Source organism: Physcomitrium patens, chromosome 3, assembly GCF_059467195.1.
Source record: "Physcomitrium patens ecotype Gransden chromosome 3, ASM5946719v1, whole genome shotgun sequence".
Classification (NCBI taxonomy): domain Eukaryota; kingdom Viridiplantae; phylum Streptophyta; class Bryopsida; order Funariales; family Funariaceae; genus Physcomitrium; species Physcomitrium patens.
The window spans coordinates 10,962,511-10,979,104 of NC_143412.1; the positions used below are offsets into that span (position 1 = coordinate 10,962,511).

General features: G+C 36.9%; 2 protein-coding genes and 1 non-coding gene across 5 annotated transcripts; 2 read left to right on the top strand and 1 right to left on the bottom strand.

Moving 5' to 3' along the window:
* Positions 1–764: 764 nt before the first annotated feature.
* On the top strand, positions 765–3,557 carry LOC112279672 (uncharacterized). 2 transcript variants are annotated; one of them, XM_073532554.2, is made up of 3 exons: positions 765–1,268; positions 1,420–1,580; positions 1,906–3,557. In XM_073532554.2, exons 1-2 carry the CDS (start codon positions 1,085–1,087, stop codon positions 1,575–1,577), a joined length of 342 nt encoding a protein of 113 aa, XP_073388655.1. In that variant the 5' UTR covers positions 765–1,084; the 3' UTR covers positions 1,578–1,580; positions 1,906–3,557. The 2 variants fall into 2 exon arrangements, with proteins under 2 accessions (XP_073388655.1, XP_024370086.1); XM_024514318.2 differs by lacking the exon at positions 1,906–3,557 and having other exon boundaries at positions 1,420–1,771.
* A 3,527-nt stretch (positions 3,558–7,084) lies between these two features.
* On the top strand, positions 7,085–9,496 carry LOC112279518 (uncharacterized). 2 transcript variants are annotated; one of them, XM_073532486.2, is made up of 3 exons: positions 7,085–7,516; positions 7,827–8,648; positions 8,897–9,496. In XM_073532486.2, exons 1-2 carry the CDS (start codon positions 7,198–7,200, stop codon positions 7,856–7,858), a joined length of 351 nt encoding a protein of 116 aa, XP_073388587.1. In that variant the 5' UTR covers positions 7,085–7,197; the 3' UTR covers positions 7,859–8,648; positions 8,897–9,496. The 2 variants fall into 2 exon arrangements, with proteins under 2 accessions (XP_073388587.1, XP_090104863.1); XM_090248737.1 differs by having other exon boundaries at positions 8,902–9,496.
* A 6,825-nt stretch (positions 9,497–16,321) lies between these two features.
* On the bottom strand, positions 16,322–16,392 carry TRNAG-CCC (transfer RNA glycine (anticodon CCC)). The gene has a single exon. It is a non-coding gene; the product is annotated as a tRNA-Gly (tRNA).
* Between the last annotated feature and the right edge of the window lie 202 nt (positions 16,393–16,594).

The window sequence follows — 16,594 nt, forward strand, 5'->3', positions numbered from 1 at the left end:
AGTTTTTATTGAGCATGTTCAACTTATTGAACATGCAACTTAGTTTTATATTTAAAAGTTCATTGGATAGGGGATCAAAAGCATTACAACATACCCAAGGAGCATAAAAAAACCACTTCCATGGATCTTCCCACTGAGTTATTCAAACTAGTCATTACAATGTGGAACACACCAATCTTTTCCACCCAACTGAATCTTCAGCTTTTGTGGCCATTCTACAGTTGAGCCTTCATACCTACTGCCTGACTTTTCATTTATATATATATATATATATATATAAACATAAATATACTTAAACTGGTGGTTGAGAATTGGGTTGATTTTGTGCTCATGTGAGGATGTTTCCATGATGCTCACAGGCAGCCTGAATTTACCCAATTCTAAGCAGTACACATGAAATGATGAAGAGGTCTCCATTGGGTATCTCTATGTTGCCCAACACACAAGCCTCCATTCACACAACAACAGCAACAAAAACCCTCCTCCTCCCTCAGTGTCTCCATTTGATAAAGGTCAAATTTGAAGACTCTCACATAACTTGCCACAAGACTGTACACAGTGTCAACAGAGATAATGTATAACAATAATAATAATAATCAATGAATAAATGAACAGTAATACTGTGCACTTCCGGTGCACCTACTGTGCTACTCAAGACATGTTGGTAGCACAGTAGGTGCACCGGAAGTGCAGTCACCGGAGGAATTTTGAATCCTATATTTAAAGGGCAAACACAATTTAACAGCCACGAGAGTTGAATCCTGAGTCCTCCACTGCAACAATGGGCTTCAGTTTTTTCCTACAGGTCCAACACAGACTGCAAGCTAATCCGTCGCATCATTCTAGTACCCCCACCAGTTCAGTTATGGAAGCAGCTTCAGCTGACATGCTCGTCAGTTAGTAATACGGTCCCACTCGGAGCTCGCCACCGAAACCGACAGGCTGAGCAGTTCAAAAGTATCAGCGCTCATCGTTGAACCTCGCCGAAGATGGTTTTCATTTGAATTACACACGGCGTTGCTGCATCGTATGCCACAACGGACTCAGCGTTTCTCATGTCTCAGATCTCAGAGAATTGCTGTGAATGATCGATAGCTGTTTCGGTCATACGGCTTGCTCCGAGCAGAACTCTCAGGACTTGCTGTTTCCAGTGCAATGGGTGCGAAGTAGTTTGACAGAAAGCTTGAAACCTTGCTCATCGTGTGGAAGATGGTCTTGCAGCTGGCGACCTTTCCTTCGCATAATTGCGAATGCTGAAGTAAGCCTGGGTACGTACCTGTGTTTAGCATGAAAACTGCGTGATGAAGACTCATATTCAAAGTGCGTGCGCTCTTCGTGTGAGCAACTTTCACACGTGAACGTTTTTTTATGAATTATTGTACGACGTGGACTGTTCAATTGTAAATGGGGATAGTGCAGATGTAATTTGGGATGAAGGCCTATGGAAAAGCAGTGTGTTGACGGTCAAAAAGTCATTCATGGATGAAGGCTTCGAATTCAAGCCTGATTTTACGACGAGATCATTTGCGACGGGCTTGGAGTCTTCCGTGGTCCTAGTCTGGACGAGTACTGATTAGATGGTGAGAGTAACCAGAAAAATATTCATGAGCTTCTCACTCATAACATTCGAGTCTGATTGGAGCAGATTGACTCTTTGAGAATGTTCTCGGCTGCAAAAAATATCTCACCTGTTTCTCATTGATGCAATTTAGCCAAACCAGTTGTTTCTCCTCCAACACTACTTCACTAAAGTTAGAATTCCTTCGCCCCATGTCAATTGTGTTAGTCGTCATATTTCTATTTTCATCGTTTTCTGAACAGCCGTTAGTGGTGCGTGGAATGTTTTCCTTTTCTTTTCCTGAAATGTCATATGATGGTTGTTCGGTGACGAATCATGTCGCGCAGTATCAAGTTCTGGCGACCCAGCGATAGGGGATTTCTGAAAGGCTTAAAAAGTTACTCGCAGTGACAAACAATGAATTTCACCTTGGCGAAGACAGGAGGCTGAATCACCATTTTTCAGCATAGAAAGCCGTGGGCAAGTTGCAGATAGTCTGCCAGACATTCCTGGGATGCGTCATAAGGACAGGGACGAGACAAGCGATTTTTTTTCAAACCTTGCATTGTACTGTTGATAAGAGGGCAACTTGGCCAAACAAGCGAGGAAATCTGTCAAATCATAAGAAATTCTCAATACGACACGCGTTTCAGTATTTCAAAAAAACCTACTGTCGGCCTTGCAGTAATGCAGATTCGTGGTTGCCATGGTAATGAATTTGCGGATAGCTCCTCTTGAGAGCCCCGACTTAGCCATGGTCATTGGATCCCGTATGTGCATCGTTTGCGATAATTTAAAGCCAGCCCTTGCAAACCAAATCTTGCCAAGTATTGGGCTGCTTACAAATGGTAGTCTGCGAATGACAAAGTACGTGGCCTTGTTTAGTTTAGGTTGCAGTGAAAGCCACTATGTCCCTCCCCGATTATCGTCGCGGCACAGTTGGCATCTTCTATCATACAACCAGAAGAGATCTCTGGTACCCAAACCTTCACAGAGCCCGCTAACCAGTATACGAATTCCATTGAACTTGAAATAATTCTTGTGCCATTCAGAGGGTTTTTGACTCCTGAGTGCGGAGGTTGGTTGTTTTATGGCGTGGCAAGCATCCATCTGCACATTCGGCGTGCTCAGCTTGCCGGGAGTGTGCCATTCAAGTCAAAAACTGCAATCGTTCGACATGTCCACTTAGTTCAAAGCCAATTAGCGATAATCGGAAGAAGGAAGGTTGCAAGCAAATGCTTACACAGAGCACAAAAAACACAGTACAAGAAGGAAATGCACGTGTATCCTTCGTCTTTTCTCTGGCCGACACAGAGGAAGGGATAGTAAGTCGTTGAGACTTAACCCAATAATTAAGTCCCTCCCATTCCTGCACGAAAGAGGGCGACGCAGAGCTGGTACTCAGTCCGAGACATTACCCGTCACAACGTAGTGGCGGCGTTTCACGAACACGAAAGCAGACCGCTGCCGGTTCCTGAAGCCAACTTCTGCTGGCTTGCCCAACGCTTGGCACACGCCAGAGACAGAGGAGAAGGACTCCTTCGTTCTGCGGTTACGAGAACCCCACGAATCTCTTTGCAACAGGCAAGGAAACTTTAGAGAAAAGAAGGGGTGATGACTCGGCCACGAGCTTCCTGGGTCCTACTCCGACGACAGTGTTTGCTTAGGATTTCTCGCCCAAATCAGTGTGGCACGGCGTCCGAGGCGAGGCCATTCCGCGAAGGAGCTTCGATCGCCGCGCAGAAGGTGATCGCGAAGCCTCGGCTCCAATAACGAGGCAACGAAGCAACGGGCAAGCTCGGGCATTGCCAAACCCTAAGTGGAATCAGTCGTGTGGCGGAAGACCGTTCCAGATACTCCCGACGACGGATTCTAATTAGGGCTTGGTTTGAAGCTATTTAGGAGTCAGTGCCACACGGAAAAGGCCATGTTCATAGAAACTAGGATTTTACATGTAAGTTTTTTTGTGTTTTCAGAAAAATGGGAATATTTGATTTCATTGTTTACATGTTGGATGTGTATAAAATGTTTGCTTGATTGTGTGGTGGAAAAATCTAATTTAAAAAAAATTAATTAAGATCTTTTGATGATATGTGTTATAAGAAAATTGAGATTTTTTGTTCATTTGGAATGAATATGATTTACAACGTATTTCATTATTACTGAAGTCGTTTTTAAAATTCAAAATTTTAATTATAATTTTTTCAATTTTTTTAATGTGGATGTAAATGTTATGTGTATGGTTATTTTATTATATGTATTTAATCAATTATTTATATGTCAAGATTAATAAAATAAGACAAGATGCTTTTGCATTACATAAAGATAAACTTCTTTGTTTGAGCATAGTATTATGAGAAGGCTTAGAAGGCACAAGATGACATCACCAAGTGGAAAGACTCTAGTGCCATGCATACCAAAGTGTATCAAGCACATTTGTGTGGCTCTAGAGTTATATGTTTTCTGTAGATTGGATCTTTTAAGAAAATTTAAACAGGAAAACCATTAATTTACTAGAAGATGCTCCACTCATGTAATTGGTATGCATACATAAAAAAAGAATTTACCAACCAGTTTAGTATTGGTTGGTGAATTCTTTTCCTATGTAAGCATACCAATTACTAAACAGTTTTGGTTGTGCTTTGAGCTTTCTTGCAAAAGTTATTTTTCACTTGATGATGGTATTATATACCTTTACTGTAGAATGACATCATGATTTATTAAGAACATAAAATCACACATACATACATACATACATACATACATATAATATGTAGATAGTATGTTATTTGTATAGTATTGAAGTTTAAGTTTAAACATGTTGAAGAAAGTGGAGACGCTCAATCATCAAATGTAACACATCCTCTTTTTCACCACTCAGGTTTTTCATTTAAACAGAGAATTGAGCAGAGATATGGGGTGTGTTTTGTAAATGATATTGTTCATACCTACATGAATACCTTATAGATATGGTCAAGGTTGAGTAACAAAAAAATTCAACGAATGCTACAACTTTACACTACACTAGAGTTGAAAGTCATCAAGTTACACATTCAGATATTGACCTTTGGTAAAACAATTCTATCCACTGATTCTAACCATGAAACTATCTGAAATTGTCATTATACATATATATATATATATATATATATATCTATATACACACATGCACATGCAAATACATGTGTGTCTGCATGTGTGTCTACATATAATATATGACATCTGAAAGCCTTAGATAGTAGTATAGACTTGGATGTTATTCAAGCCATGTTTCAAGTCACAATGTAGGGTTGGTAGATATCCTTCATTGTGGGTGTGGATTGATACCCATTGTGGCATTGATGTCCATGTGACCCAGTTCTAGTTCATTCAGTTCGTACTTATCTCTGATTTATTAATGTCTGCTCCATTGAATGTGTATATTTTTTGAAATGTGTTGTAAGTTGTATAATTCTAGGATACTGTAATTTCTAAAATTGGTGAGAAACTTATTGCATGTTTCATTACACAAACTATGATTTTACCTTCAATGATGAGATGGACAATGTATAGCTGTGTCATTGATTGAGATTGAATTGAATTATAAGATTTCTGTTTTTGGTTCAAATTTATGAATTTCTTATTTGAACGATTATTTTCAAATCAGTTGAAATAATATTTATAAATCATTTATTTATTTGTAACAATATATATATATATATATATATAAACATACATATATTGAATGAAAGCATGAAAATGGATTATGTTGTGCTCACTCTCATACATACATACATACATACATACATACATATTGGATTATTTTCATCGTCTTCTAATTAAGAATAAGCTTGAATATGAACCATCAAGCACCTTGTATAGTACAAAACAGTAGTATCTACAATAAATGCTTTAATAAATATTACAATAATTTTTTTTTGTTTGGGAGATTTCGATATAGTCAATTTCATACGTTGATATTTCAAACTTCAAATTAATTTCATAAATCCCATGTCCATTCCACATACATACAAACATGTATGTCTTCCATGTTCATTGCTTTTTATTTTTATTTTTTAATATTTCAAATATGTTAAAAATTTGTATGTATGTGTGTGTATATATTATTACGTTTATTAATTTAGTTGTTTTATGGAACAATGAGAATTTTTAAAGCGTATTATTTTTTTTCTTAGTAATAATACTAATAATTTTAACTACAAGTGGTAGGAGGCACTAGTAAATGTCAAAGTAAAATAATAAACCGTTAAAAAAAAGTAATTGAAAATTATTCAAGCAACTACTTGTTAATATGGCGGTCTTTGTTGATGTTGATTACTTTGAAAGATTCAATTAATATTTCTTTGTTTAGAGAAATTTATTTATATTCTTGGACACATTTGATTTTTTTTTCTATTTCTTTCTTTTTTTATAAAGAGGTTGTAGTTTACTACTACCCAATTCAGAATGGTTAGTAAGCATTTCAGTTGTTAAATTTAGGATTTTTTGAGGATTAATGAAGACTTTCTATAACATTTTTTGTGTTTTCTTCATGTGATCCCTAAAACTTCTTGTTCACATAATTTTTACTTTTCAAATCCTTAAACCCAAACTATTATTTGTGTGTTTATAATTTTTAGGAGAATTTTAGAAGAACAAAAATACCAATTGAAGAAGAACGAAAGAAATCACAGAAGACCTTTTGTTTGTATCTAAGTACACACATTATTGTTTTTATATATGTATATTGAAATCACAGAAGTCCTTTTTTTACAAAGATAGTAACAATACCAACATAAAATGACAAATACTTGCAATAACTAAGTTGACCTTTTAAACCCTACTTACAAAATCCCAAATTGACCTAATAAAAAAATCATATATGTATAAATCCCCCTTTTCTTTTATTTTATTCTTATGTGTGTGTGAATAAATAAAAGAAATGCTTCTAAAAGTTCCCATACCTTCATGCTATTCACCATAACTAATGTGAAAAAATCATTGGTGTTACATATTTACAACATATTTTTACAAATGAAGAACATGTAAACAAACAAATATATATATATATATATATATAGAAATGTTTAAATGACCCACCTATTTACTAAATTGATCCATCCTATAGGGGAATGAGGGGAAATGAGAATGGGAGAACGGAACAAGGGGTTGAGATGAAGAAGGCTGGAAACAAAGAGAACATGGGCTGGGATGAGGGTCATGATTTGTGATGATAGTTTCTAGAGATGATCCATTTTTCTAATGATGGTTACAATAGAGTAGGTCAATTTAATAAACGGGTGGGTCATTTTAACATTAATAAATGTTAAAATATTAATATACACATAAATAAATAAATGAAACCATATTTGTATGATAGAGGAAGGAATACAGTGTTTCAAGAGTACAAAAACTATCACAATACGAAAGAAGTGCAGAGTAAACTTACACTAGAAAACAACAACAGCAACACAGAGGGAGGGAGAGAGGGAGGCAGACCGGCTGGCGGCGTTGACGCTCTCAACCTTAAATATAGAAAAAAGAACGCGCTGCAGACCCATCCTGCTCACTCCCTCGCAGGCTGGACTGCCGCGCCAGCCACAGCAGCAGCAGCAACTGAAATGCGCTTCTCGGAGAGTGCGAAGACGCGTTGCTAGACAATGCGCCATTCGCATACCCATTCTCATCATCCCTGCGTTCCAGCTCCAGCTTGTCCTCATAACTTTGTCAGAGCCATTCTACTGGACCACCCCGTGCTCCTGTCGATGTCGCCTTCCAATTCCAGTCATGTGCCTTTGCTGGATTTGCGCTCTGAGGCTACCTTGGGGCGGTCCCCTGACTGGATCCACTATCCCCCACAAGCGCGCGCCCTTTGTTTCCCCACACAATCCCATGAAGCAGCTTTTGTTGTTGTAGCTTTTGGTATTGCGCTGTGCACGGTTGAAGGAGTTCTATGTCTTACGGTTCACGTTTCGTGGGGTAGGTTTCTTTTGTGTGCGCAGGGTCCGTGTGTGTGAGTTCCGAAACGGAATGAATGGTGTCAGAGGACAGAAAAGCACAGTAACTTCATGAAATAACGTGGTTGTCCGACGTTGGTCTGGTCAATTGAACGCTGTCTTTGAACACAGCGTCTTGCTGCTGTCTGTTCAATGTCAGTCCGCTCTTAAACCTGAGGAGGCTTGATGCGTTCTTAAAGCTGTGATCACGGGTCCTTCCCGACTCGACGCATCGCGTTCTCCTTTTTCTCGGATTTTGGAATAATTCCAACGTGTATGATGTCTGGACGCAGGGAGACGTGTCAAAGACGGGCTTCGAGTCTAGAATTCTGAATTCACCTGGCTTGGAACTAAACCTTAATCACAATTCTAGGCTTTTGGTATTGGAGCGAGCATGTGTTCCGTTTCCATTTCAAGGTATCTGATGCTTTTCGCAGCATATGCCGATAGGTAGGTGAGCACTGGCTGGTCTCAGGAGGTTACTATCAGGCGATGGAACGTGTAGGTAATGATTGGAAGGCTTCCTGACTGCTGAGAAGTCGAAAGGCTCCTGTGGTGCCCTCTGCGTCGAGAGGAAGCGCGCATTTCTATCTAATGCAATATCATGATTGAAACATAGCGATATTCCAGGCGGCAAACCTCTGGCATCTCAAAGGCGTTAAACATGTTTATACAAATCGTGCCGAATATTCTATCCTTTGTCTGGCTCGACCCCTCTCATGCAGACGTAGTTGTCATCACATAGACAACGATCACGAATAGATCATGTTACATTGACAAGACTGGAGGACTATCTCAGGTTTGATATTTGTAGAATTTTCGAGGCTTGCACAATCAGATGCATCAGAAGTACAAGGATTTTATTATCTTTGAACAAGGTCTACAACAGAGTATGGCCAGGCCCGATTGCATTCCTTGGGGACGGCTTATGTTTCAGGGCCTGATCTGGACATCTGCCTATCTGCTGGTGGGTGTCACTATGGCCTGTCCACTTATCCACAGATTTGTGGGACTTTTTAACACAAGAGCATAGTCATTTTTCTAGTGCTGCAGCAGCGATGGTGATTTCTGACTCAAAAATGGTGACTGCCAACCAGAGCTTCCCTCACATTGAGGTACCTACTACCTCAAAGCGACTTGCTCTGTGCAAGCCGATGATTACAATTCATGTCCTAGTTTCATTGCAATATGCGCTAGGAGTTACATTCTGGTGATCAGAACCGAGTGTTGTGAGGGTGTAGCAACAAAATTTGATTTGTGTTTCATTGGGTGCCATCTTACGTGACTTCAGCATCGGCATACAAACATGAATGATTTTGATCGTTCTTGACAGTCTCCGTACCTTACATCGCTATTGTTACAGTTCAGATTATATGGTGGAAAATCACATGCCAGCACAAGGAGTAGATGGATGTATTCTGGGCAAAGGCGATCGGCAGGAACAAAAGACTATTTTTTAGATAAAGTTCTGCTTGGAAGGGGGACTTTTCGAGTGATTTTAAAATAAACTTGAGTCAAAAGGGTCTCGGCGATTCGGTAAATTTTTAGAGTGTCATCATTTGCTAGTGATTTTGACTTGGTAATATGGGGTACAGGAGCCAATTATTCATGAACATAAACCAAGATTTGGAGGGTATCTACGACTAAGCTATACCTCGATTTGATTCACCGTGCTCTCTTTGTTAGCTGCATGGAGCTACTGCTGATAGTGAGTACATCAAACTTCAGGTGGCCACACAAATTTTTAGCTTCCCCATGTGCAATTGAACCTGATCCAGATACGTCCCAATTTAATTTTTTTGAGTTTTTTGAGTTTTTACATTTCACGTGGACAATGTTGTTGAAAAATGAGACAAATCTAGCCAGTAACGTTGAGGTTTCAGCGGCATTTAGACTTTCTGATGTAAAATTTCCTCCATGCTTTGAAGTCACGAGCTAATGATACATACATAAGACGGATTCATGCGATTGCCGGCTGTATCTAAATACCCGTTCTGTCAGTCTCAAAAACTTAACAGACGGTCAGTCATGTTATTCTATACTTTTGTTATAACAAGCTTCAGAAGGCAAGAATTTGCACTGGCGTTGCACTGTTTGTGAAAGGTAATAAGAACAGTATTACACTGTTAAGTCATGTTGTTCTCCTTTTCGTCGCCGGGCTGGTGGACTGCACATATGACCTCCGTGAGGTCAGTCAGTATGGGCTTACTATTTGCGCTTGAGGCAGCTCGAGCAGAACCACACCCATGGGATGCAGCTTGATTGATGGCACTTGCCCACAGAAAACGCGGAGACAAACCAATTATTTTGTAATACAATTGCAATAGAGAATATATTGGACTTTACGTGCAAGGGGGAAAGCATGGGCAGTTGACCTAAGTGTCATTCGATATCAACCGTCTACACTTAGTCAACCTTTTAGATCACCACTTGTATTGTTTACATGCAAAAGTTGTGAATTTGAGCACAAGAGAGGTAGTTGTGAAGAATGCCCTTGACTAGTCGTTTACTTCAGGGCTGCTGCACTGCATACATGACCTTCTCCAGAAGAATGTGACAGAGAGGGTCAACATTGTCTTTGAATATCGCGACAGAAACCACGAATTCTCGAATCTTATCATGTGTTACAGCAATAGAAACAAGAGTAGTTGTGCACAGAAAGAGAGCGCAGTCAAGCGGACGCTAGTGAGAATCTTCCATATTCGCAACTGGAGAGACTTGCGTTGTCAGCTAGTTGACGATTATGTGGCTGTCATCAACATTCCAAAGACCATCTTAAAGGGCCAATAAATTTGAAAGAAGGATTTGTGCATTTGTGCAATTGTGTAATAACTGTTTCAAAATTGTTCTTGAGTCTGTCAATTGCTCCAAAGGGAAAAGATTTACGGTGGATACTCAAAGTATTGAGAATTTGGACACAAGACTTGATTATGTTTTAGAAATTTTCTTAAATACTATGTTTTACTTCCTATATAAGACATGTTAATTACTTATGGTGAAAAGAAATCTAGAGAAAAGGTGACTTTAGCTGTTTCCGCTTCTGCAACTCATCATCACCATGGATAATGATTGGGAACAACCATACTAGCATGCATTGTGGGCATATTTGGCCAATTTTAAAAAATTTGTATATCTATATTGGCAATAAAACGATGCCAAATATAATAGCATCTTTTTATTAAGTTATATCTAAAGATTAAGTGCAAAGTCATAAAGAAAAAATAAAGAAAATAGTTAAAATCTAATTACATACTCATCAAGGACTCAAAGGTTTGAATTTGCAACTTCTAGATCTTAGATGATTATTTTTACTATTGTATGTAGCTTCTCTAGTACTTAGAATAGAAAGTTAATAAAATCATAGTTATTTAAAAAACTTTTATCATTGCTTATTGTGCTAAAGAAAAACAAGTAGTAGACAAAAAAAAAAAGTGGTTGAATAAATTGAACCTCACAAATAATAATTTGTTGTATAGAATTCATTTATATAGCTTGTAAGGGTAAAATTCACTCTTTAACTCAAAATACAAGAAGATCTTAATATATGTTTTTTAATTGTGTAAATAATAATGTGAAGTAAAAAATAAAATCAATAAAGAAAGAAGAGAGAAAAAAAGTATGAAAAGAATATTAAGAGAAATATACACTTTAAAACTAAATATAGTTTTTTTTATTATATTCTGACTTGATAAATGATAAAAAAATAAAATAAAATTCAGATATTTGTATAATTTAATCTTTAATATTTTCAATGACTTTAATATAAAATAAAATAAAATAAAATAAGTTATGATATTTCTAAGATATGAAGTTAAAAATAAAAAATTAAACAATTCGGATTTACCATAAGAATAACTTGAGTATTTGGTGAAAGATTTGAGTTCCACCAATGCTCATAAGTAGTATGTAAGATATCCTAGAAGAGCCAAAAAGCCATAGTCTTATCTTCCTAATTATTTCTAAGGCACGACAATGCATATATATATATATATATATATAATATCTTTTTATTTATATTATTAGTTTCTAGTCATTTTTATTTCTCTGAATAAACTATTTTGTTCTATAAATTTGATTCAAAAATATTCAATTAGCTTTAAAACTTTATTAAGCCTTCAAATATTCCTCTAATTATTCATAATGGCCTTTAAAAGTAATATAATTATTTTTATAAAAATCATCAAAGAATATTTTAAAAATTACCAAAATATTACAAATAAATCCTATAAATTCTATAAATTATTTTTAGATTTTAATTTAAAATAAAATATACTTTATGAAAACTTGATTATTAATTATAAAAAAACATTAATCTAAATGAACTAAAATCTTATTTTTCTACATAAAGTACTAAAAACTCATGCTATTTTTTTATGCTTCTTCTACTTATTAAATATTATTTTAATTATTTTAATAAGTATTACATATAATTAAAAGGCCATTTTAGACATAGGTCTCAAGAAGTAAACACACAAATTATTACAAACAAGAGAAAATGCTAAATCAATTAGGATGATTGCTTCCAAGTCTTACTAAGACTCCATTTTTATTTAACAATATTCTTGTAACTTACAGAACATTCTAAATTCTAATAAATAATTAAAAAAATAAGTAATCCTTATTTTTTTCTATTTAAATTATATTAAAATATTATTTTTAAAAAATCTACTAATTAAGATGTATCGGTAAATTTACATATTATAAAAAATCTAATATGAAGCAATATCAAGTCACTAAGAAAACAAATAGGTAGTAAATATTCTTTGATTTTGGAAATTTGAAATATAAAATTGAATGTGTATATATATATATATATATATACACATTCAATTTTATATTTCAAATCTATATATATATATATTCTTTAGGAAAAAAATTTCTTAGTAAAACTAATAGGAAAAAAATATACCATATGACTTGAATTATGATTTTTTTTTTTTAAAGATTTGATTTTTTTTTTTCTTAAAAATGAAAATATTTCCAATTTAATTTAATAATTTCGTATTGATGACAATAAAGGTGTAGTCATATCTATATACATTTATTTCTTTATTTATTTGAATATCAAGTCAATACCTTTTGAATAGAATTTTGTAGTAATATATAAAAAATAGTGCATTAAGATATTTAGTTACTACTTTTAAAAAATCCATATCCTTTGCTTACGTCATCTTTAATTAATTTTTAAAATTTCTTAATATTAAAATTAATTAATTAAAATTCTATCTTACTTATGCCACTTTTTTATTTTTAAGATTTCTTTTATGGTCCTTATAAATATAAATTCTTTTATAAAAATACACTCTTTTATAACTTAAAATATTACTTTAGAAATTATTTTGGATATAATTTGATTAAATTGAACTTGAACCATAAAAAATTATATTTAATATTTTTTAGATATTTATTAATATTTTTTATTGAGTTTTTCCTTTTCTTTTTGTTGATTCTAATCCTTTTTTTTTTAGTATTATTGGTGTAGAAGTTATAAAATCAGCTTCTTTTTCATCTTTAGAATAAAACTTGCAATTTTTAAATTTTTACTTAATACGTTAACTAATTGTGGTGAGAAATGTTTTTTTAGCCATATTGTCATTCATTATACAACCAATTGGGCCCAAAATTAAAACTGCCAGCAATTGTCAAAAAGTTCATTTGTATATTAAACTTCCCCACTCTGAACAGACTCTTCCTGGGGAATGCAGGCCTTGTGCAACAACGCATGATTCAAAGCACTTCATCAGCCGTTTAAAGTAGGAAAAAACATTCACACATGCACAAAGATGGCAAACTCGTACCCCTCCATCACCACTAGTGCATTCTCCTCCTAGGCCTGAAACCTCATCTATTATCATGGGCTCATATTTTTTTCAACCAGCTCATTGAATTACTACATTGCCTCTTACATAAGCCGGTACAAAAGAGCTACGTTTGATGAATACGTCTGAGAAATACTCAACATCCTGCGTGATTGAACGAGTATACTGGGTTGATGGTGCCATAGTGTGTGGATTTGAGTTCCTTCTGTCTAGCAGTCACTTGCGTGGTTTGGGGGCAAACCAGCACATCTGTGACCATGCGTGATTGTCCCAGTGTTAAAACAGTTCAGATTGAATCTCTATCACCAGTTCGCACCACAACAAGGTCATATACCACATTGTTTTGGTGAGGATTGACAAGATTCTTCATCAATGCGACTGAATTCTTACCCGCTGTACCATAAAAGTCGACTGCAAATTGGCATTTTCCCTGAAGCAAGCTCAAGCATCACTGCGCCAAAACTGCACACTTTGGCAGCAACTCGTCACGTCTCTCCGTCCTATGGCGGTACGTTTCTGCACAGGATTAGTCGACTGCAGTTGTGGGAAAGGAATGCCAGTACCTGAGCTGTTTCTATTGGATAAACACCCCTGCTTTCTAATCACGTTCTCATCAATGGAAACCTACGAAAGTAATTGTACTCATACGGCTCTTCTTGCTGTTCACATCAGTGGATTACCGAAGCATGTATTGGCTGTATTCTTGATTCTTGTTCTGTATCGAACATTGAGTGTACGTTTGTGTTATGGTATCAGAGCGACCATTGAGTGAGTAGTAGCGATCGAGTGTGTTTTGTAAATTAAAATATTAGCTAGCCACTATTACATAGAACAACGAATTAGATATGAATTCAGTGGAAGCAACAAACAAGAAGTTAGCAGGCCCTGAAAATTTCAAGGCGTGGCACAACACCATCAGAGTGTCCTCGAGAGGGAAGACCTGTGGGATGTCGTATCCCCAGCACAGTTGAGTGATGATTCTTTTGAAACAATAGATCCTAGTCAAAACCACGATAGCAAAGGAAAGGAACAAGTGGTAGCCTTCTCTACTCCTCGCTCTGAACCATTCGACAAAGACAAGCTGAGAAGACGGAAGACCAAAGCTATGGACTTATTGCACTTATTCATCACCGATATGGTCAAACCATATATTTCCCAAATCTTGGATCCAGCAGAAGCGTAGAAAGTATTATCCGAGCTCAAACCATTTACTCGACTCAAACCATTGCTGACACCATGCTCACTCTGGACAGGTGGGAAAATTTAAGGATGATGGACAACATGACGGTTGCCTCTTTTATGCAGGTTGTTTACGAAGTCATTAACGATCTGCGTGAAGTCAAGCAACTGCCCTAAGATTTGGTCATCGTCCACAAGATCCTGAAGATCCTACCATCTCGCTTTGAAACTCTTGTGAGGATTATTCGCAATGATAGTAAGCCCCTCACTCTCACCAGTCTTGCTAGCCGTCTCCAAATGGAGGAAACCCAGATACGATTGCGTATTGACCTACAAGAAGAGGCATTGATATTTTGAATCAAAAATGCAATTCAAGGCCGACATCGCCTAGGTGCTTTTCAAAGTCCTTGATATTATGATCGTCAATTTCATCGGCAAAGAAATTCATTGGGAGAAATGACTAATATTTTGGATCCTCAAAAATGTGGTATTTGCCCGAAAGCCTTGTAAAAGAAGTCACACGGTTACTTGCGTTCGATGCATTTTCAAGGAACTTCTTTGGAGGGATCCTTGCTAACTAAAAATATCTGAAATGCTCGAGTGTCAAATAATGTTCTGGCAGGGCTCATACTAAACAAGTTATGAAAATGTGCAGAATTTCAAGCAATAAAACTCATGGCAAACAATTTCACTAGTGACTCCACCTTTGGTAGTGGCTGGCAACGGGTCTTCATAAAACATAAAAAATACTTTTTTTTTTTGTTGATTTACATTGTTGTTTCTTTCTTAACTTTGATTTCTTTTATATGCATTCTACACAATACTATTAGCATCATGATTCATCAAAAGAAAAACTTGAAATGATTAATATTTACTACAAATTTCTTCACAAGCACAACCATAATATTAGTTTGGAAAAGGTTATAAATTCCACATGCAAAAAGATTATTATTTACTAGATTAGGAAAAAATGTGGTGGATGGTATGAAGTGTGCCTACCTAAACAACATTAAAAATGATGCAGATATGTGTTTGCAACTTTGTCCTAGAACAAATGGTAATACAAGATAGAAGGCCAATCATATGCAAAAACAAGCATAAAAATCAATAAAAAAAAGTTTTGTATCCATGAGAAAGTATAGTTTGAATATGAGAGTTGAATGATGAAATGTGCCCGATGCATTCGAAAACGTTTTGGGAGAGTGTGATGAAGTGGTACTTCGGTGTTGGGTGTTGGGGTTGTGAGTACGTGTAAAAAGAGTGAGTGGCATATTGTACACGTTGTAGACAGCAGGAGCGGTGCCGGCGAGGTGAGGATGGACGGTGGGCAGATGAGCCAAAGCGTTTGCGGGGAGTGCTCGGAACTGAATTATAGGGCTGCTAGAACCAACGTTGATGGTAATATGATCGGGCACGGTGCTATGGCTTAACCAACTCCTGAATCTTGAGACCCAGTAAGAAATGCACAACGAAAGCGGGCCTTTACGTCCTGCTCCCTCGCTGGAGAAATGCTGAGACAAAAAGATCAGAAATGGCGCGTTTCCCCCCGGGGCTGCTGCATTGCAACCTGAGGGAGCGCAGCATCATCTGCACGCGGTGAGGATGAGAGATGGATACAACATGCGCGACCAAGAGAGGGAAAAGAAAGCTCCTCCTCATTTCACGACCGCGGCAGTGACTGCAAAAGCGGGAGAGATGGATACAACATGCGCGACCAAGAGAGGGAAAAGAAAGCTCCTCCTCCTTTCACGACCGCGGCAGTGACTGGAAAAGCGGTTCTGCAATGGGCGTGCGCAGCCGGGGAATCGAACCCCGGTCAGTACCGTGGGAGGGTACTATGATACCACTACACCAGCTGCGCCCCGAGGGTAGAGCCTACGCATCTCCCATCACACATTGCTTCAAGCACTACATTTGGCTGTGTGGTAGAAATGCATCTCCCATCACACATTGCTTCAAGCACTACATTTGGCTGTGTGGTAGAAATTCACAGACCATACTTATACATGTCGCTGCAACTGTCTACATCAAAACAACCCAACCGCAGTTACTCATTCTGTCTC

What these genes read in the sequence shown, in the direction of transcription:
- LOC112279672 (XM_073532554.2), top strand. Translation starts at nt 1,085, where the DNA reads ATGATCGATAGCTGTTTCGGTCATACGGCTTGCTCCGAGCAGAACTCT. An exon ending in GAATGCTGAAGTAAGCCTGG is followed by an intron (nt 1,269 to 1,419) that starts GTACGTACCTGT and finishes GGGATAGTGCAG; the next exon opens with ATGTAATTTGGGATGAAGGC.
- LOC112279518 (XM_073532486.2), top strand. Translation starts at nt 7,198, where the DNA reads ATGCGCCATTCGCATACCCATTCTCATCATCCCTGCGTTCCAGCTCCA. An exon ending in TACGGTTCACGTTTCGTGGG is followed by an intron (nt 7,517 to 7,826) that starts GTAGGTTTCTTT and finishes GTCTGGACGCAG; the next exon opens with GGAGACGTGTCAAAGACGGG.